General features: G+C 34.0%; 4 protein-coding genes across 10 annotated transcripts; 1 reads left to right on the forward strand and 3 right to left on the reverse strand.

Annotated features, from left to right (window-relative positions):
• Window positions 1-48: 48 nt before the first annotated feature.
• Window positions 49-12,551, reverse strand: LOC148180830 (uncharacterized). Of its 4 annotated transcripts, none has more exons than XM_088042452.1 (8): window positions 12,494-12,551; window positions 10,971-11,152; window positions 10,705-10,852; window positions 1,956-2,111; window positions 1,399-1,676; window positions 563-1,352; window positions 326-511; window positions 49-271 (listed from the first exon to the last, which is right to left on the reverse strand). In XM_088042452.1, exons 2-8 carry the CDS (start codon window positions 11,118-11,120, stop codon window positions 168-170), a joined length of 1,812 nt encoding a protein of 603 aa, XP_087898578.1. In that variant the 5' UTR covers window positions 11,121-11,152; window positions 12,494-12,551; the 3' UTR covers window positions 49-167. The 4 variants fall into 4 exon arrangements, with proteins under 4 accessions (XP_087898578.1, XP_087898567.1, XP_087898584.1 ...); XM_088042441.1 differs by lacking the exon at window positions 12,494-12,551 and adding an exon at window positions 11,715-11,825; XM_088042458.1 differs by lacking the exon at window positions 12,494-12,551 and having other exon boundaries at window positions 1,405-1,676; window positions 10,971-11,357.
• aub (piwi like RNA-mediated gene silencing protein aubergine) lies at window positions 2,023-19,466 on the forward strand. 4 transcript variants are annotated; one of them, XM_088042386.1, is made up of 9 exons: window positions 11,568-11,720; window positions 11,873-12,163; window positions 13,823-13,960; window positions 14,020-14,262; window positions 14,320-14,477; window positions 14,530-14,847; window positions 14,900-15,366; window positions 18,070-18,876; window positions 18,930-19,466. In XM_088042386.1, the coding sequence occupies exons 1-9, from the start codon at window positions 11,603-11,605 to the stop codon at window positions 19,192-19,194; spliced, it is 2,805 nt and encodes a 934-aa protein (XP_087898512.1). In that variant the 5' UTR covers window positions 11,568-11,602; the 3' UTR covers window positions 19,195-19,466. The 4 variants fall into 4 exon arrangements, with proteins under 4 accessions (XP_087898526.1, XP_087898519.1, XP_087898504.1 ...); XM_088042400.1 differs by lacking the exon at window positions 11,568-11,720 and adding an exon at window positions 2,023-2,113 and having other exon boundaries at window positions 14,020-14,477; XM_088042393.1 differs by lacking the exon at window positions 11,568-11,720 and adding an exon at window positions 4,823-4,912 and having other exon boundaries at window positions 14,020-14,477.
• Window positions 19,456-20,557, reverse strand: LOC148180832 (testis-expressed protein 9-like). The gene is made up of 5 exons (XM_088042480.1): window positions 20,188-20,557; window positions 20,014-20,127; window positions 19,771-19,965; window positions 19,591-19,725; window positions 19,456-19,544 (listed from the first exon to the last, which is right to left on the reverse strand). Exons 1-5 carry the CDS (start codon window positions 20,467-20,469, stop codon window positions 19,467-19,469), a joined length of 804 nt encoding a protein of 267 aa, XP_087898606.1. The 5' UTR covers window positions 20,470-20,557; the 3' UTR covers window positions 19,456-19,466.
• A 17-nt stretch (window positions 20,558-20,574) lies between these two features.
• LOC148180833 (uncharacterized) lies at window positions 20,575-21,450 on the reverse strand. Its single transcript, XM_088042495.1, has 2 exons — window positions 20,951-21,450; window positions 20,575-20,892 (listed from the first exon to the last, which is right to left on the reverse strand). The coding sequence occupies exons 1-2, from the start codon at window positions 21,188-21,190 to the stop codon at window positions 20,650-20,652; spliced, it is 483 nt and encodes a 160-aa protein (XP_087898621.1). The 5' UTR covers window positions 21,191-21,450; the 3' UTR covers window positions 20,575-20,649.
• Window positions 21,451-21,657: the final 207 nt, after the last annotated feature.

The following is a 21,657-nucleotide window of genomic DNA, read 5'->3' on the forward strand; positions in this document are numbered from 1 at the left end:
ACATAACAATTCAATAAGCTTATAAACAGATTTAGATGAAAACGTAAAAAAATATAAAAAATACCATAAACGTAATTACGCATAAAATTCTAGTAAAAAATAAATTTGGTATAATTGACAAAATGTTTAATGAAATAGAAATAGAAATATAAATATTGCTATCAAAATTACTGTCTTATTTTTCTTTTATAAGCATAATTAACGAGCCATAAAGTTCCTAAGAAGAAGTGAATAATTGCCACCATCCTGAAGCAAGTTTTAAATGTGACGTCTGAAAAAAAATATAAAAAAATTCGTGTATTCTCCTATTTCATTTAAATCTTACCTAATACTAAAAATATTAACAAAAATAGCCCACTAAGGATACAAAGCACCGAATTTACAGTGCTGGTCCCGCCTTTCGCTGGTATTTTGAAGAGGGGTTTGGATGTGTACTCTAACGCTGTAATGCTAAGAATAATTTGTACGCCCCCGACTAACAGAAAAGATTCATTGGTAAAATCAGCAATCACTACAAAAGTAGAAATCAAATTAAAGTGAACGGATGACACCAAATACTAACTAAAATATCCAATCGATCCGATCCAATAGAAGACACAATACAAAATCGGTTTCTTCTTATCAAATTTCAAACAAAACGCAACGCATAGAAATATGAGGTTCATTATGGATAACGTTCCAACCAGTTCCGACATGTGTCTAAAATTCACAGAATCTGCCTGTATAAACAAGTAACTGGGATACAAAGCGAAAAACACAAAGGAAGAAAATATGTTGGCAACCATCATCAGCAACGTCTTGTAAAAAGTTAGTTCTTTAAACACCTCCATGTGTTTTCGAAAGCAACCTTTGTCTTGGTTGTTCGACGCAAAAACATTCGTATTTGTCGCTTCAACAGCAATTTCGTCGTCGTAAGCATAAGAGTTGTTGTTGTTAACTGGTAAGTCAGCAAAAAGCGAGGCCGGTCGAGTCATCACATGAGTATTAGTTTCCTCCGCCAAAGAGAGATTATTTACGATTCGAGGTGACGATTCTCCGTCTTCTTCAAAGCGTTCCCAAGCTTGTTGGACTGTTTTTTCAGCGTGTTGATCGTCATCAAACGTCTCCCACTTGTTGACTTTTACGTATTTAATACCATCTTCTTCGTCGGAACTCTTATCCTCACTTAATTTTCCAAAATGATCTGAATGAACATCCACAAGAACCTCATCCGGTTTGTTGGTGCTAGTTCCCTCTTGAGGATCTTGTATTGGAATTTTGCTGATGTGCGTTTCAGTACTAGTTTGGCGTTTGATTTGGAGTTCTCTTGCGTTTTTTGATAGAATGTCTTCTTCGTCGTCATCAGGATTCGCCTGTAAAAATGTTAAACAGACTTCTTTTGGTATAAGTCAAGTTTACCAATACAAATTCGTAAGGTTTCCGTTTCTTTGATTTTAGATACGGTGGTTTTCGGAAAAAAATACTGGCGACTAGTCCCTGAAGAATTATTGCTTGGTACCACAATAATACGTTGGATAAATTGGTGTTGAGAATGTGGTGACCCAAAGTGATGGGGGCTACTATCATTCCAAGAGTTGCAACAGTTTGAGAGATTTGGTTTAGAACTGGAAGCTTTAAACGGAAGTATTGAGCCATCAAAGTGTCGCACTGGATTATTATGATTGTGGACCCCAAACCTAAAACGGGTTTGTAAAACTTATCATTGCTCTTAAGCTTTTTGGGGTAAACCTAAAACTCATTGGAATTGAAAATTTAACATTTTTATCCCATCATATTGTTGAAAAGCATACAGAAACTTTTTATTCTAAACTTAACTAACTTTTGTACGTATTTGAATTGAATTGTATTGAATTAGTTGTTGTTATTAAAATGTGACCGCAATTGATAAGTTTCATAGTTTAAAATTCAAAATTTTTGTGCGCTCATGTAGCAAACACGTGCTTAAAATTTCTGACCTATAAACAGTCCTGCTGGAGCGAACAGCCAATAGTCTTTGTTCGCGGTCATCCCCATCCACACGAACAAGAGTCCAGCGCATGTTAGACAAGTTCCGACCACAGCCATCAGTCGTGGAGTAGTTGTGTTAGTGACGAGACTTCTTGCAAACGAATCTGTAAGTAAAACGTATTTTTATGTATTTGCGAATTTATTCGACTGTTGAAATAAGTAATCAGTTCGTTTGGTTTACGAAAGACATTATTTTACTTGATTTACATCTTCTGTGTCAACCACACCGGATTGGAATTGTGAAAACTGCATTTTTTGCAGCTGCACCTGCAATATTTCGCCACCGACTTTTTTTTTGTGCTGATTTTCGGAACACGTTGCGGGGTCTTGTTTATTTCTAAAGAATCTATTGTAGGATTGAGGAGTATTTTTCTCTAATTTGGAGATTGGCTCTTGCTATATTATGGTACTTCTTATAATTAATTGACTACGTAATTGTAAAGGCACCTGAATGCCTTCATTTCATGATAAAATTCTCGTCGGTTGTGCTCTCATAACTCAACATAATGAACATAGAGTAAAACTTCTTTTACTATGAAACCGCAGGTTATGACCAGTTTTCGTGGTTTTGTTTTATTGGCAACCGACACGTGGTTCCGAAAACAACAAAGGATATAAAAATCAATTCGGACGAATTTGAGGCTGCAGGTGTTTATGCATTATATTGTTATTTTTGTCCGTTAATTTTTTTTGTTTGGTTTTTATACTCGGCGACACTGGAAGGCCTAATTTATTTCTGACTTCACACATTTGAATTTACTTGTACTTACTTAGGCTTACAAAATATCATAAAACTTTTTTTCCATTAAGGGGATATCAATCAAATTTCAGTATAGGGCAAATTAAATGTATTTTTCCAAACACGATTACTCGAAAACTATTTGAGTAAATTGCTTTCTGTTTTTTGCATATGAATCTGTTCAACGTGCACTATGTTGAATGCTATATATAATTTTTGTAAAATGATTCTTTAATGACTTTTTGATTAATTAAATACGTAAACTTGGCTGAAAGCAAAATAATTTTTAGCATTCCACATGCGTAGACTAATTTTACATAATGTCGACTAAACAGATTTTTTTTTAAAGTTAATAGTTTTTGAGAAATCGTGTTTGGAAAATTTCATATTCGAAGCATGTTATCCTTGTTTAGCAGTAACATCTCTTTTCTCTGTACCCGAGAGGTCTGGTAGGTAGAAATGCGGGTACCATAAATCAATTTTGTAGCCGAAGTTATAGTTTACAACTGAAGCTTTTCCATAAACACACAAAATCTTAAATTTGCCTGAAACACGATTTTTCTCTTTCATTCAAACTGAACGTAGCTTTGAGGATAATCATTTCAAAATTTTGAACTTTATATCTGATGAATTAGGATTTTAAATTGTTTTAGAATAGTTTTAGGTGATAAATATTTGTCTTTATCTTTATTTTTTAAGGGGATCTCGAACAAATTTGAATATAAGGCAAATTCAATGTATTTTTCCAAACACGATTACTCGAAAACTATTTGAGTAAATTGCTTTCTGTTTTTTGCATATGAATCTGTTCAACGTGCATTATGTTAAATGCTATATACAATTTTTGTAAAGTGAATATTTAATGACTTTTTGACTAATTAAATACGAAAACTTGGCTGAAAGCGAAATAATTTTTAGCATTCCACATGCGTAAACTTTTCAAAATTCACACATACGTATTTTGAGAACAACCAGACAGTAATATAACGTCTTGTTGTCAAAATTATGACTTTTGGGGTGGTGAAAAGACTGAAAAAATTTTCGTAATTTAAAGGTTTTAAAAGATAGATCAATCACTAAAGCAACAGAATATAATTATTATATATAATTTAATTATTTATAATTATGTTCACTATTTTTTGTTACATTCACAAAAATCTTTGACAAAATTCGAAGATCCCAGTGCATCCATTAATTCTTCAATTTTTGCAATTACACAAATCCCACCTTTTCGGGAAAAATTTACATTTTTCTACAAACTTATAAATTGCTTTAAATTCTCACTTTAAATACGCGAAACAAATGACCGATGGTGGCGCTGCGATCGTTGCAAAGATGGTGGGTGAGAAGCATAATCTGTTATTGAAAAGTGTATTTTTGTGATCGTTTATTAGAAAAAACATGAATTTATCTACAATATTCAGTGTTAATTTACATCGTTGGGTGTAATTGTTGTTATATCTGAACCTACAAACCGATGTGTACCAGATTTGAAGCGTTTTGAGACAAAATTGCAAACTACAATCATTGTATTATAAAACTTTGTTAACTCCTCTTGTTAATTTAGGATGCATTGGTTCCCCGACGCCCAAATAGTTGTCTTAAAGAGTTTGTTAATCATTCTTGAGGTATTTAATAGGTTTTAACTGGTTTTCTTGTAACATTCCTTTGAGGTTACGTTTGCACTTTGTCAATCACTTACTATACCTCAAAGAACGAATTACCCACCATGTATCCGTTCGCTATTCCTTGGTTCACTTGTGTAAAAGTAGATTTATCAATAAAAACCTTCTGCAAGCACTGTTATTATTGTTTAGTTGATTTGCTGGTTTGGTTTGTAATGCGAGCTATTTCACGTAATAACAGTAAATTATGCGTTACCAACACATGAATCTATTAAAATACATTAGAAGGAATTAAACAACTGCTTTGAAAATGTTAATACACCTGAGAAAGATGATTTTTTGGGCGACAAATGCATTATTTCTTATGCACGTTCACATCAATTATACTTCTCAACAGTGTTAAAATGCGCCACCAGAGGTCGTATCGGAACATTTGCATCGCGAATATGTTTTTCAGGTTAGTGCAGTGACCAAAAACGCCCGCAATAAAAACAGGCAAAGATGTGGAAAAAAGCCAGGCTGTCAAAGCCCATAGAATCAGGTAAAGTTTATTAGGGATTCTTAAACACATATTGTCAGTAGACATAAACCAGGCATGTCTGTATATACTAACCCAAAAAGCTTTAAGGATTTAGCAGTAGTAAAATTATCCCATTGTGTAAAACAGTGTAATTAGAAAACATCCCATAGTTGTAAACCATCTGGTTTTACCGTAGTGCTTTTGTCACTTTGACCAGTCAAGGGTGGCTATGAAATGTCAAAGGAATTTGCCGCTCAATACAAATGTGGGTTTTGATTTTTCAACTGACATTTGTAGTTAACCTCAATCATAGAGCAAAGTAAGTTTTGAAAAAAAAACTGTTCTAGTTGTGGTTTAAAACATGAAAATCATAATATAGGACACACAACCTTACCTGAAACGAGGTTGACGTAAATCACATTATCAATAATTTTCGAGATAGTTCTATCCATTATGAAAACAAAGCGGCAAAATAGTGCATGACAGGAATTCCAGAGCCACCCTTGATGCTAAAAACATTTATAAACACTTTGTATTTAGATGTTTAGAAAACATGGAAACATGTGCATGGACTACATCAGACTTGTAAAGAGTTTATTATTAATCACAGATTACTTCTATTCCTATTGTTTTTCTTTAAGGAATTATAAGTGATCAAATTTCAGTTATTTCATTTCTCTTATGAACAGAAATGTTCAAAACTTTGGTAGGAGAAAGTACAAGGTGCCATGTTCTGGAAAGTTTAAGCAAACCATGATTTATTGTTGATTCATTTTTACATAAATTCCAATTTTTAGAATTTAAAGAATTATGGTAGGAGTTTTTTGAAGTTGGCTCAGACCAACGACCTCAAAACCGTAATTTTTATTTTTTTTTGTTTCCACAAAATTTTGTTTCCACTCTTTATTGTAAGATTAGTCTCAAGGTCTTAAAGATTGTCGATTTCAGAAGTTGGGGACTTATTTGTTACTTGCATATTCTTGAGATAATCAAAAAGTGGGAAATCTACCAGAAATCCAATAAAATCAAATCGGTTCCAATCACATTATTTTGTACCCACTGTTCTACAACCGTGATTAGATTATACATGTCAGCGGAAACGTTTTATAACACAGTGCAACAATGTTATCAAAATTATTTGATTCTGAACCACAGCTGCAGACTAAACAATGGCTTGGTTGTTATTTCAAGGTGCCGTCAGTGTTTTTTTTTTGTGAAAGATTTCTTGAATTTTATCTAGCGTCTATTTAATAATATAACAGTTCACACTGTGACAGCAAAATTAATAAGAAAATATCTACTGGTAACTTTCGCCTTTTGACATGATTATGATGATGATTATAATTAAAACCCCCACATCATATGCATAATCTGCACATTCTTTATTTTCTGTAACCTTTTGCAACGTTTGAATATGGTATACAGTATGACCCCGGATTGAGTTCACAAGAGGAAAAAAAACGTTATTTTTCATTTTACAAAAAAATTACAAAGGAATAATATTTTTTGCTTAAATTAAAATAAATAAATCTTCAATTAAAACTTTAATATTATGAAGCTGTGTTCTTAAAATCGAAAAAAAAAACAAAAAATAACGAAGAACTTTTTTATTTTTAATTTTGCAAAAAATGTCAAAGGAATGAAATTTGTTCCTTAACTCAAACCAATTTCCACTATTTGATTGACCCATTACCTGTTTTAGCACATAGTTCAATTCTAACTCGTAATTCTTTAAGACTGTTTCGAATTTTCTCAATTATTGTTAAGGATGCAATTGCATTTTTTTTCCAATTTTTTAATACTTACACATTATTGGGTAAATTTTTCTATAATCTTTAACGCACTACATATTTGAAATTGTGAATCCACAGCCTGCTATTATTTAAATACGATTACGAAATTTAATAAAAAAAAATAATGAAAAAATTAATTTTAAGAGTACAAACTAATAATTTTGAAATTTTAATTGCAGATTTATCTGTTTTGAAATAAGCAAAAAATCCTTTGTAATTTTTTTGTAAAATGGAAAATAATTTGTTTTTCCTCTTGTGAACTCAATCCGGGGACATACTGTATAATTAATAAGATCTGGTTAAATTCTGACTCACTTATTAAACGTTAAAAAAAATAAAAATATGAATTGTTAGTTGAAATTTCGCAGAATCGTTGCAAGAAATCTATTTCCATTAAGTTTTATTAAAGTATTACATAATATTTGGCGTCCTATAAGCTTTATAAAGACGTATTTTGCCAAACTTTCTGAATACTATGCATTCACGGAACTCGTCATTCTTGTTTTAGTCTTTGTGTTGTTCCGCCGAATGCAGGCTTGGGTCACATGACGGCCAAATTGTGACCTTCTCCCAAAAGCGGCACACACTGCTAAATAAATCGCATCTGTTCATTCGTGGCTCATTTTAACGTTGCAAGAATTAACAGGAAGTGCCCCAATCAATGGAACACGTTTAGTGTTTCTCAATGCCATTCTTCAAAATTTTTGGAGACGTGTTTAATGTTTACTGTCGATCTTCAAGAACACTAATTTAGTGAAATGCCGTAAAATGAAATGGCAATACTAGTAGATTTTGTTATAGGGTGTCGAGCAATTAAATTGCAGAGCGCATGCAAAATTGCGAGACAGCAAGCCACTTTTCGGCCAAATAACAAATACAAGATGTTTATAATTGTTTCCAGCATCAAGGGTTGCTCTGGAATTCCTGCCATGCACTATTTTGCCGCTTTGTTTTCATAGTGAATATAACTATGTTTAACTACACTTAAAATGACACTCACGTCAACGACGTTTCAGTTACGATTTTGTGTCCAAGTCTTTGATTTTTAGGTTTCTAACCATAACTAGAACAGTTTTTTTGCCAAAATTTGCTTTATGATTGAGGTTAACGGCAAATGTCAGTTGAAAAATAGAAACCCACATTTGTAATGAGCGGCAAATTTCTTTGACATTTCATAGTCACCCTTGATGCTTAAACACCTTGTACTACTTTTTCTCCAAACACGAAAGATTCAGTTCCACGACCGACAATGAATGAACGCAAATTGAACTATAAACATGGATAGCTATGCATGTAGTTGTCATTGATGACATTTACTGTGAAAAATATTGGTTTCAAAGAGTTTCAAAGTTAAGCAAAGTGTCATACAAATTGTAAGTTTCAAATAGTAACCGTGACAAAAGGTGTTGCCATGTCAACGAGCGCTAATTAACTTTTTGATTTTCTAGAATACAGCCGCAGACACAAAATCTTTGACGTCATTTTTCTGACACTTCAAAAATTTAAGTTTAGTCTGTGCATTACTATCATTGTCATTACTGACGTTTAAAACATCAAAGTATTGACAAGTTGTCAATTCAGAATTGTCATGACTGAAGTATGTAAAGTCGATAAAATTACAATAATCTCTTTAGTACAGAGTGGTATGATTTACAGTCAGGTCCTCAAAATATTGGAAACTCTGAAAATTCTAACCTTTTTGAAATGGAGTGCGGGCACTACCGCCTGTAAAGTATGCAACCTCCCACTCTGGAGGATCAACAAACCCTGCCGGTCCATTTAAATACCATTGAAAGAGTTGTTTAGACACAGTATTTAATTATTTTTTGTATTGTAATTGGGTTGTTACGACTTAAAATGTATTGCCTTAATGATCATTTTGATCAGTAAACAATAAATGTTTAATTTCAGCCAGAATACAAGCTGCTATCTCTGTTAATTTTTGGCGTATTTTGTTAAATTTTGATAAAATAGTAAATTTCTTTTTTAGGGATATTTATATGCAACTTTTCAAAATCCATGACGATACTAAATACAGCAGATATGGCAAATTCAAACTATTAAGATTTTTTGAATAAAGGAAATTTTCTTCTAATTTACTTCACGTTAGGAGTATCTCTAAAAGTTAGGTATTATTCTAAGAGAAGTTGCTTAGAATCGAATTTTAAATTCATTTATACCAAATGAGGAGTTTTTAAACGAAAAATTTCCAATTTTTATTTTATTTAAGCAGTAATACATTGTATAATAAGAATTGGCCAACCACAATGAGCCATAAATTCTTTAGTACATACAATGTTGTCAATGCTCTCTTACACAATTTTGAACCACTTTCAACTTTAAATTTTGAGTTCCCATTAAGTATAATTTTATGCGAACTAAAAAATAAACAAAATCATTTATTTAGCAGGAATGAACAAAATAATAATATTTCATTATTAATAATTAACGATCGAATTTAAAGATTTTAGTATTTTAAAAAAATCGAAATTAGAATTTTAAGTTGAAATTTTGCAAGGAATGTATTCTGAGCAACATTTCCTAAAAATCGAAGATGTCCAACACCAAGGAAAAGTTCACTTTATTCAAAAACTCGTGGACAATCTATCATTTTTAAATTTTTTCTTCTAAAACTAAGGAACACTGTATTATTTTTTGTCTAATATGCACATATTTTAATTTTATTTTTATTTTAATCGTCAAGCGACAAACGCCTGTAACTTTTTTTGCGATTTTTAAAATATCAAATTTGGAAAGTCGTCATTCGTTGGCGTTTTTGGGTCACTAATTACGCCAAAAGTGTCCTAAAATAAACAATTACTACTCAATGGCAGTATAGATAATACAAATTAAAAGATTTCAGCCCAACCATAGTAAAAACACAGTCAAAAATAATTAAATACTGCATCTAAACAACGCTTTCGATGGTATTTAAATGGACCGACACGGTTTGTTGATCCTCCAGAGTGGGAGGTTGCATACTTTACAGGCGGTAGTGCCCGCACTCCATAAAAAAAATAAAACTGTCAAAATTGACAATGCAAAAAAGTAAGGTTACAAATTCTAAGTGGGGTTTGACACCATGTGACAATTAGATGACGTTGACGTCTAAGATTTTTTGTTCCCGGCTGTATATGGAAGAGATTTCAAAATAATTAATTATAACGTTTCAGTTCTCTAATCTTTGTCTAGTTAAATACTTGTTTTAGGGCAGAGGAGAATGAGGGTGAAGGTGTGAATGATTGAAGCCATGTGTGGAAGGCGACTCTCTATGATGTTTAGTTTTAAGAAGTTAAGCCAAGAAAATTTATTAGAGTTAGTGGAGGTTATTGCAAGAGAGCAGAGTTAATTAGAGTTTAATAGAGTGGTTAAGAGCAGTTCTCAGTTTCAATACACCTTTACATCTAGAAAAAATAAGAGTTAATGTATATTACAATCCCGCGAATTTCATACTTGATTGAAAGTACGAGTTCTAATGAACTGAATTTTTTAACACGAACTCACTGTTTACACCTTGGCTACCACTGCCTTGTCCATTTTACCGGTGAAATATGAAAGGATGACTCACTTTTAATGTTTTTTTTTAATTAATTAACGAGTTTCGCGAGGGACCTGTTGTGTAAAATGATGGAGGAACGTTGCATGTTGAAATGCACTTTTTTTTCGATGCCGAAAAGAAATTCCAAAATCTCGGTAATATAGATTTTTTTTATTATCCGTCAGTTCTATGATTAATTATAGTTGTAATAAATAAATTCGCGTCTAAGAAAATAATGCAGTTCCAAAAATTAAGAATAAATATAATAAACTGTTGATGAGCACATTAATAAAGAAAAATGCCACATTTTAAGAATTTTTTCTTACAAATTGCTGCGCTATCAGTAGTTTGAGAAATTTATTTGTTTCGATTTGTATTAGACTGACCAGCTGGGTAATTTTTTTATTGGGGTTCACCCAACAACGCAATCAATTTAATGAAAACCATCGTTCCAACAACAACTTACGGTTCATTTTTCTTACCAAAAAACGTTCTAGAAAAGCAGAAAAAGAGGGGAACATAAATGATGCTTTCACTCCATAGGGACATATCTTTGTCTGAATTCTCATTCTCTAACTTCATGTAAGCCAAAAAAAGGCCTAGATTAACAATCAAACAAGGGACCAGAGCCTAAAAATGAAAAATTCCATAAATCGTATGAATAGATACCGCATTCTGCTAATTTGCCCCACTTGGTATTTTTCCTTATCGTCCCCAAATATTTAACCTTCGTTTTGTCATTGCTTACCTGAAAGAACAGCGTGGCTATGAAAACAACCCAACCGAATCCCCCATCTGGAACACTTGGCCCCAATTCTGGCTGTGTAGCAACAACTTCATCGAGATTCAATGTTCGCTCATTTTGTCTTCCCTCAACAAATTCCTCGTTGTTGTTCATTATTTAAAATTCATAAATCGTCGCACACATCACTGGAATTATAAAATTTTGTTGGGTGGGTACAGGTGCATTACTAACAAAATATATTGGGAGCAGTCTTATGATAAAAATTGTTATCTTATCGGATAAACTATGGGTGATGATGATAACTAGGGTGTGTAAGTAAACAGCAGATTATTAGTGTTTCTTATGGCTGTGTAATTACAGTTCTGAAATTGTCTCGTTGTGCTATTGGAAAGTTGTGATTTATTATCTGAATTAACACTCGGATGTATTTCTGTTCAGTAACAACCTTTTAAGCCACAGTGCTGATAAACATATCATTAAAGATAAGATGTTGGTTTTCCTGGTTTCTTTTGATTGCTCAATGTTTATCAACAATTCATATCCGATGTAACGACTTTCAAATTTAGTGGAGTGATTTTCTACCAGAATATTCACGATTTTTTGAATTTCCCGCGTGGTTTAAACGCCCACTGCGCATGCGTTATTCGCACGTATACAAAGAGTGCCTTGCAGACGCTGTCCGCCATTATTATTTCTACCAAGTTGAAAGCAAACACGGCAAAACCAGGAAGTCCATAATTTCCTTACCATCAGGTAAACACTTTCCATTCTATTAAAATTCAGCATTATAATTTAATTAATTCTATCCTGTAAATCAACAAATACTTCACAAGGTCGCTTGTAATTCACATCCACATGTTTCTAACCTTACTAAACTGGCGGTATTGCAACTTGTTGTTTTATAGGAATGGAGCCCCGCGGAAGAGGTAGGGGATATGGACGGTCCCGAGGTCAGGCTGGTGGACCTCCCCAACAACAACAACGTCCAGGACTACAACAGCGACTACCTCAACAACCACCGCAAGATCGTGGACAGGGTGCTCCACGTGGTCCTCCACCGGGTGGAGCATGGGCCAGACCCCCTCAACCAGCTTGGCCTCGACCACAAATGGGCGCACCACCACAACAGCCTCAGGAACAAATTGTGGGACGTGGTAGTCGCCAAGGCGAAGCCGAGGGGGCTATTCCCCGAAGGGGTAAGTTTTCGAAAATTAATCAAAGAATACATCATCTGTGGCCTCGAGCGGGTATAAGTAAAGACTTTTTTCTGAAAACGGTGATCGCTGAATTGGAGAGTAGATTCGATGGTTAGTGTGCAAAACCTGGTATGTCCTTTTTTGATAAACCTCCGTTTATAAAACAGCATTTAGAGTACAGGTGGTTGGGGTAAATTTTCGTACTTTACGTTTAGATTGCAAAACTCCAAAAGTTTAAAAGGAGTTAAAACAAACCCTAATTCTTTGTCAGGATGGGCATTTACTACGGCATTTACTACTTCTACAAAAACAGTGGAGTGGGTCACCCACCTTTACACCCTCTCAAGTGTTTGGTCCAGACGCAATACGAAAACTTACTCTAACTCGTGAGAAACTACACAAACTATTTTCATGATCGACTAAAAAACAAAGTCTTACAGATTATTTAAATGATTAATTGAATGGTGTTATGCAACAAAGATCCAATCCACCTCTTCGCAACATACCTTGGATTGTTGCTAAGCAGTCAAGATAATACATAATCTTTAATCCAGTGTGAACTGGAAATTTTTACCAAATATTTCATTAGTTTTATCTCGAAAACGAAAAGACAGCATTTTTTGTCAATTGATTCTACTTGTCTACACTAATTACGGTTTTATTTGATAGTGTATTTCAATCATCTAAAAACACCACTGTATGTATTTTCATATGACCACTACTAACATGAAAACGCAACAAAGCAGTTTTGCGCTTTAACTGTCGAAAAGCTTTGCTACTGAAAGAGTAGGTATAAAAATTAGGTATATGAAGGTTTCAAAATAATGATCTGTCTGGAATATTTAACTTTATGGAGATTTGATGACGCATTCTTTCCTATTATTTGTTTTTATAAATTAGAAACGGAAAACAATCGTAGATAAAATGTTGTCAAATACACGTTTAAGTGTAATACACGTTTAAACCAGCCAATCATGCAATAAAGGCTAACTTTTTTAACTTGTATCTCAAATAACTATTGACTGGTGATTTGGTATGGTATGGTATTGGTATGTAAACAAAAAACGTACACTAAACGCCTGCTTTTTAAACGAAAATAAGTGGCTACTTTCTAAATGGTCGTAGGCAGATAAATGGTTAATAAACTATAAGCAACCTTTCCTCAAAGTCTCATTAACGTAATCTATCACCTTCAAGTGGTTGGTTTTAGTCTGGTCTATAACAAACCCTAATGAATATTCTTATCCTATTAGCTCGTTCAACGTATTTCAACCCAGGGTGATTACGTTTATGGGGTTTTGTTGGAAGGTTTGCAGTAAATCATACTAAATTTTTTTATCTCGTTTATCAGTGGTGTTGAGCTCATTGCACTTTTCCCCCATTTATTCAAATTATTTTTTCTAAAATAGGGGAACGTGAGAAGCTGTCTTCTTATCTAATATCTAATAAAAAAATAATGTGAATTTACTACTGACTTCTTAATTTAGATGCAATTTTTTAACTTGATAATACATTTTAAAGTTTTTAAGAATTTTATGTGTAAAATTATTTTCTATAATGGCTTTATCTAAATTGAGAAGACATCTTTTATCTAAATTAATTATACCTGATGACCGAATTAGATTAATTATTGAATATTTTCTGACACATTTTTTTTAGTTGCAGGGCAAGGTGCGGGCACAGATAACGACGGAGCTGCTCAATCACGAGGTGGTGGTAATAATGTCCGCGGCCGAGTGGTTAATAAGCGCGAAATTTTGTACACGCGACCCTCAGCAGTTCAAGATTCCAAGAAAGGTGCGTTTGTTTATTGGATCAACGTTTTTAGTTATTCATTTGCTTCTTCGGTTTCATAGGTAGCAGTGGAGCTCCCATAACTTTATTGTCCAATTTTCTGCCTTTGATCCACAAGGGTAAATGGTGTTTGTACCAATATCGTGTGGACATGGCCCCTGACATCGACCATACAGGCAAGCGAAAACGCCTGCTGCGTGATGCCACAAGAGACGTTTTTACCACTGGATATCTCTTTGATGGAACAGTGCTGTATTCCCCACAAAGAATAAACAACGATGCAGCTGAAGTGGTTGCCAAAGACGGTAATTTAACGTTTAACTTTCTTTTTTTTTCGTTTTCTCATTATATTCGACTTTTAGATGATGATACCAACGTGCACATCACTATACGGTTGGTGGGCGATTTGGCTTGGGGTGATGCACACTATGTGCAACTCTTTAATATAATAATCAGAAAATGTTTGGCTTTAATGGGATTGCAGCAAGTGGGTCGCAACTACTTCATGCCTGATAGTAAAGTCAGTTAACTTTTATGGGGTTTAACGCCAGGAATAATACATTTTATTTCAGATTACCATATCAGAGCACAAGATTCAATTGTGGCCAGGTTATTTTACATCAATGCGTCAACATGAAAACGATATTCTCCTTAATGTTGACTTACAGTTTAAGTTCATGAGAACAGATAACGTGTTTGACTTGATGATGGAGTGTCAAGGACCAAACGCACGTAAAGACTTTCAGGCAAAAGTGATTGGATGCGTTGTTTTGACATACTACAATAATAAGACTTATAAGGTTGACGACCTTGACTTCAATTTAACTCCAATGCATACTTTTAAAATGAAAGACGGATCTGAAATTACCTATAAAGAGTATTTTGAGCGGGTAAAGTTTAACTACATGTGTTAATATTTTTCATAATTTTTTTTCCTTTCAGAAATACAATGTTAGAATAAGGGTCAACGATCAACCCATGTTGATCTCCCGCAGCAAGCAACGTGAAATTCGTGCGGGTATGCCAGAAACGGTGCACTTGATTCCTGAGCTTTGCCAGATGACAGGCTTAACAGACAGACAACGAGAAAATTTTAATCTTATGAAAACGTTGGCTACTCATACGAGAATTGGTGTTGAACCACGTATTCAAAAACTCATGGATTTTTCACGCAAAATTCATTCTAAACCTGAAGTCGTGGACGAAATTAGGAGATGGGATCTCAACATTGGCAACAGTTTGGTCCAATTCCAGGGGAGAGTGTTGCCCACCGAATCTATCGTAGGTTGTAGAGACTCGAGATATTCGGCTGGACCACAGGCTGACTGGACTCGAGAATTGAGGAGCCGACCTATGCTTTATAGTTGTGAAATGAAGCGGTTGGCTGTGGTCTGCCCTGCTAAATTCGCGTAAGTGTTTAACAGTTTACATCTGCGAATTGTGTCGAATGTTTTGCTAGTGTGATATACAATTCTTAAATAATCACAAGCCACTAACGCTAGACTTAAGGAAAAACGAAGATAAATTGTTGGAATTACTTTGGAAATTGTTATGGGTTTCTCTTACTTCAATTATGCAGGGTGATTCTTATTAATATTAATCAAAGGGTGCGTTGGCATTTTTTGAGCATGTGTGTTCTTACTCCATACCATTTTGCTCAAGTAAGAAGAAATTGTGTGTTTTGCACCGGTGAACGTCGTTTTGTTATTTGCCACCACGCAGAACAATGAAACAAGCTCACAAAATGTGTTCAAGCGTTTTGTAACAACCGCAAGCCGCAAATCTAACACTTACACCTGACTTGACAGATGACAGATTAGTGACAGCGAGGTTGGGGCCCAAAGGCGTTATCATGTGGTAACATTTCGTGGTAAAACAATATCATTTTATTTGCCCAAAATGTGCTTTGACTTCACTAGATTTACATCATTTCAGTTCGCATTAATGGTGCATAACAAGTAGCAAGTAGTAATTTAATGTTCAATATTGCCGAAAAAAAATTAATTAATACATGCACCCTAACCCCCGTCAATTCAACGCTTATGTGTAACACGTTCAACTATAGTCAGATTTTTAATTTACTAGTCTAATTTACTCTGCAACATTTTGATAGTTCGTAGATATTTGCCAGAAGCCGGGGTAAAAATGTCTGCACATTAGAAGACGCAACAAGATCAAAATCGACGAAGGTTTCACGATTAAGTAAATTCCCGTAAAACTGCAAATCTTCTTGACAAGTGTCACAATAGAGTTGTCAAATTTTTGATTATTTTGTATAAAAGGCTAATTATTCCTTGATTCGACAAATACAAATCGTCATTTGTCCATTTGGGCGGGGTTAAACCAAAGTTACAAAATTCAGACTTTAGTAGCGAATTGCACTACGCCCTACGTCAAAATTTGCAAAGCCGTCTAAGGTTAATATTAACCCTTTAACTGTTGTAAACGAATATATACGTTTTGCCATTTTTCTCAGAAAATGCAAATGATAAGAATTTGAAATTTTAGGGACAAAAGTAAGCGGATAAGAGAAATCGGATAAATAGATTCACATTTACGTGACACTTCCGATTATGCCGGAAGTGGCAGTCAACTTGCTTATTTTAAATAGAACTCCCTATATTTTATTGCATTTTTGAATTCTATATGCAAATTGAAGATGACTTTCTATATGTCGTGCTATACCTAAATTGTATCATTCCTGAAATATCTCAATTTTTCAAAAAAAATTAATTAAATTTGCATTACAAAAAAAATATTTCAAAAACATTTTTGAGAATTTTTTATTTCTATTACACTACCAAATTTATTTATAAAAAAAAACACATAAAATTTAATAGTTTCTAAATTGGAAACTAACGAGTAAAAACACTTCTTTTTTTCATATTTTTAGTAGGAAATAAGTGTCCAATACATTAAGTTAACGCAAAATTTTATTGTACGTTGGTATTGTGCTTATTTTCCAAATAACGTGGCGATTTTGAAATTTATTATATCGTAGTTATCTCAAAAAAAATCACTTCTGTTGTGCATTTTTTTTACAAAAATCAATCTCTGAAATGGTTCAATTTAAGTATAGCACATTTTACATAAAGTCACCCTTAATTTGGATGTAGAATCTAAAAATGCAATAATATATGGGGTGTTTCCCTTAAAATAAGCAAGTTGACTACTACTTCCGGTCTAACCGAAAGTGTCACAAATATGTGAATATTGTCATTCGATTTGTCTAATTCGCTTATTTTTGTTCCCAAAATTTCAAATTTTCATCTTTTGTAGTTTATGAGAAAAATGTCAAAACGTATATACAGGGTGTCCCAGAACTCGCGCCCCATAGAGCAAGGGAGGGTGCCGACAGCAATACAGATGGTAAATTTCAATACAAAAATTGACTGAGTTTAATAGTATTCAAGAACTGATAAAAACTTAATAACCAATCCCGAAAGCTTATTCGAGAAGTGGAGTAAAAGGCCATCCCAATTTCCTAGACAACGAGAGTCTAATATTCATCTGCCCAATGGATGATAGTATGTGTCCATAGTTACCAATTTTCAAATTCTGTTCAGCTTCAGGATTGCCAACAAATTTTTTGTCTTATCTCGGTTATTTCTTGAGCTAAAAAATTATAGTTTTGAAATTTTGGTTCAGAATTATTGCCTCCATAAGCCCTTTTTCTCTGAGACACCCTGTATACGTTTACAACAGTTAAAGGGTTAATAAGAATCACTCTGTAATTTCTCTAACTTCTAATGATGGCATCTTCATCTTAGCTTTTTTCAAAATGTCCTAGTTTTGAGATTAGCCATTATTCAAATAATGTCTTTTTTCTTTTTTTACATTTTTTTCATCATTTTTTTACAGTTTTTTTTTTGTATACAGATGCGTATGTACCTACTACATTATTATAGCAAACGAGCTAAGTTAAAAAACGCTAGTTGTAGAAAAAAAAAGGTATTTAAAATAATTCATTCTGTTTGGTTTACAGATTAAACTAGCGAATACCAAATGTTATATCGTTTTTATTATGTACTTTTTTTTGGTCATAAATTTGGAAACCCAATTTAAGGATTAACTGTAAGACTTCAATTTTTGAAACTATGCTTTTATTACAGTCACAATGCGAACGACTTCATTGGCATACTTAAGAAGACTGCTGGTGGGATGCACTGGTCGCTCGGAAACCCAAAGCTTTTTGAGATTCCTGATGACCGGACTGGTACTTACATCGACAACATCGAGAGGATCATCACTACCGCCCAACCAACGCTCATCTTGTGCATTCTTTCCAACAATTCGCAGGATAAGTATTCAGCGATTAAGAAGAAGTGCTACGTTGACAGAGGCATTCCAACCCAAATGTTTGTCGCCAGAAATATGACATCCAAAGGAGTTATGTCAATTGCTACAAAAGTGACTATTCAGATGAATTGTAAAATTGGAGGCGCTCCTTGGTCTGTGGCCGTACCATTGAACAATTTGATGGTGGTGGGGTATGATGTATGCCGCGACACCGCCAATAAAAGGAAGAGTTTCTCAGCTATGGTTGCGTCCATGGATAAACTTATGACTAGATACTTTAGCATGGTATCTGAGCACCAAATGGAAGAAGAATTGAGTAACAACTTCGCTACTTTTATGCTTGCTGCATGTAAAAAGTTCAAAGACTTAAATGGAGCATATCCAGAACGAATCATACTCTATCGCGATGGAGTCGGCGCTGGACAGTTACCTTATGTAGTTAACCATGAGGTTGACAACATCAAACGACGCCTTACTCAAGAAATTTACAATAATAGCGGCACTGTTCTAAAGTTGGCCGTTGTTGTTGTTTCCAAGCGAATCAACACGAGGATTTTTACAGCAAAGGATAATCCGCCACCAGGGACAGTGGTAGATGATGTGATTACATTACCAGAACGGTATGACGTTTTTATTTATTATTTCTTTTTTATATCTAACTTTTTATTTCCAGATATGATTTTTATATCGTATCTCAATGCGTACGTCAGGGTACAGTATCTCCTACGAGCTACAACGTCATCGAAGATACTGTCGGTCTTTCCCCTGACAAGATGCAGATGCTAACGTATAAGCTGACTCATATGTACTACAATTGGTCGGGTACTGTCAGAGTTCCAGCTCCTTGCCAGTATGCGCATAAACTGGCATTCATGGTCTCTCAAAACTTGCATAGACCAGCTCATCCAGATCTTCAGACTGTTTTGTATTATCTATAAGTTAAAATTAATGTTACTTCGGAATTTTTTTATTGGCCTTTTTAATGACTGATCGAAAGTGGAATAGAATTAAATTTCACTTTAGTCATGTGTTTTGTAGTTTTTTACAAGTAAGATATGACATTGTTTTTCACGTTGGCGGTTATCCGCATTTCATAAATTTAAAGTTCTAGAATAGTTGTGTTACGTTCTCTCGATGATGAGATTTTTTTTATAAATGTTTGTTATATTTTTATATAACATTTAAAATAAACGTTTTGTAGAAAAGTCTATTAATCGATTTTCCATTCCAGTAGTTTAAAAAATTCGCTCTCCATAAGATCAACGACTTTGCAGTTTTCGATGTGGGTCTAGAAATCAATTATGAGGAATAAAAATGGAAACAGAAGTTTGTACCTTTTGTCGTTTTAGATTATCGATTAATTGGAGTTGTTTCTTGTATCCTTGGAGAAGTTCATTTTTGTGTTTTTGGATCTGTTTTACTGTCGCAGTGAGATCTTGAATGCTATTTTTGTGAGTTACTTTAAATACCTAAAAATTAGGTTAATCAAAGTGGTGATTCGATTGGTCACGTACTTTTTCCTCTTCGCGCAAAGTTTTTAGGACGGCAACATGTTTTTCGTTATCTTGTAAAGCGCGTTTTAGACGATTTTCTGACGCGTTCAGCTCATTGCAACTACTTTTTAAATCCGATTTAAGTTGCTCAATTTCCTTTTTTAAGGTGGCATTTTCATTTTCTTTGATTTGTACTTTGGAGGTCCAGGCAGAAATCTAAAAAAGTCACGTTATTTCCATATTATTTAATTGTAGATTTATAACTTGTTTTTCCAACTTTGTATTGGAGTTTCTCTCCACGTTGTACTGAAGAAACCACTTTTCTTTTTCTTCGGAGATGGTGTGGTGACTCTTCTGAAGTTTCTTCAATTCCTCGCTCTGTCAAAATCGTTTAGTCAATGGGTAAAATAGCTACCAACAAAGAACTAGGAGGCAAACCTTGTTTTTGAGTTCATTTTGCGCTTTGCCCAAATCATCTTGAAGCGTTTTAACTTTCGATTTATAGAAATGTATCATGCCTTTGGTGCCCATTTCATCCACACTTTTTGGAAGACGCAAGTCTTTCGGCTCGATTTTTACGTCTGGTCGAAAGTCAAGAAGTTGAAACTCTTGCATTTTTTTAATGTCGTCAACTTTTTGGAGCAATTCTTTCGTTCGAAGTTCCAGCAGTTTGTTTTCTTCCTTAAATTCTTTTTCTTTCTTCAGAAAGTTATCTTCCATTTTGCACTTGTGTAAATGATGATTCACAATAGTTCTTTGATAGTCAACAACACTATCATCACCATAACAACATGATGACTCAGTGGGAGATTATGGATACAAACAAAAACTTGAATGATTTAGTTCATAAAATACAATACAGGAAAATGGTTATAAAATATTCAGAATGTTAGTAATTGATTAACTGTTTACTTCAGCTATGTATTCAACGTAATAATCAGAAGACGTTGGTGGGTTGATTACATCCGCGTTTGGTTGTGTGGTCAAAACTTTGACCACGACGATGATGTTACTGGAAGTACAAGAACTAAGCGTTTTTCGAAGTGTAAGGGTTTGGCCCCCAATCCCGCATCGTCGGGGGTCCAAATTAAATTTCATCACTTGATCAAGGTATAACCGATTTACTGTAATATAACGCCGTACCTACAAAAGTCGCAATTAATATTCTCAACCACACCAAAAACACGTAATATCGTAATACCTTATACAACTGATCTGAACTGCAAGTCAGCAGTAGCTGTTCCCTGATCAAAAACTGCCCAAATGAATGCAAATCTTGTACCCTAATGAGGCGCCTTATTGACGGTGTTGTAAGACCACTAAAGGCACGTCGTATTTCAAATGAAATCTGTTGAAATTCCTCAGAATAGGACGTCACATCACTTTGATCGGTGTTAGCATTCCAAGTTGGTGGAACAAATTGGCGCACTGCGTTCAACATCTTGAATTGCTTTTGCAGACACTCACAACTGTTTTAATGCTGCATAGACGATACCTTTATGCACTATCTCGTAGCTTGATAGCTTTATCAAAGTTACGGACTTCCCCCAGTTGCTTCACATGTTAGGGATTTTTATTTCTTATTGTGGGAATCATAGAATACCAACTGTGTTTTATTATTTACAAATTTACGGTTTTCTTCATCAGACTAAATTCAAACATGTGCATTCTTCTGTAGTATATTTATAACTTGCTGATTCTACAAATTTATTTTGCTGAGCGAAGATTGGTTTAGCTTTGATCATTGGTTAAGGAAGTTGCGAGTTTGAATTTTGGCGCGACTACATAATTTTCTTTTTTGTTTCAAACTCGCTAAAAATACGGTTTATTAGGTCTTTTTTCATTTATTTTATACAAGTATTATACCAAAAAATCAAGAATTATAAATTCTTCAAATAACTGGGACTT

Source organism: Gnatocerus cornutus, chromosome 1 (assembly GCF_029298725.1).
Source record: "Gnatocerus cornutus isolate USDA-ARS CGAHR chromosome 1, icGnaCorn1.1, whole genome shotgun sequence".
In the NCBI taxonomy this organism is placed as follows: domain Eukaryota; kingdom Metazoa; phylum Arthropoda; class Insecta; order Coleoptera; family Tenebrionidae; genus Gnatocerus; species Gnatocerus cornutus.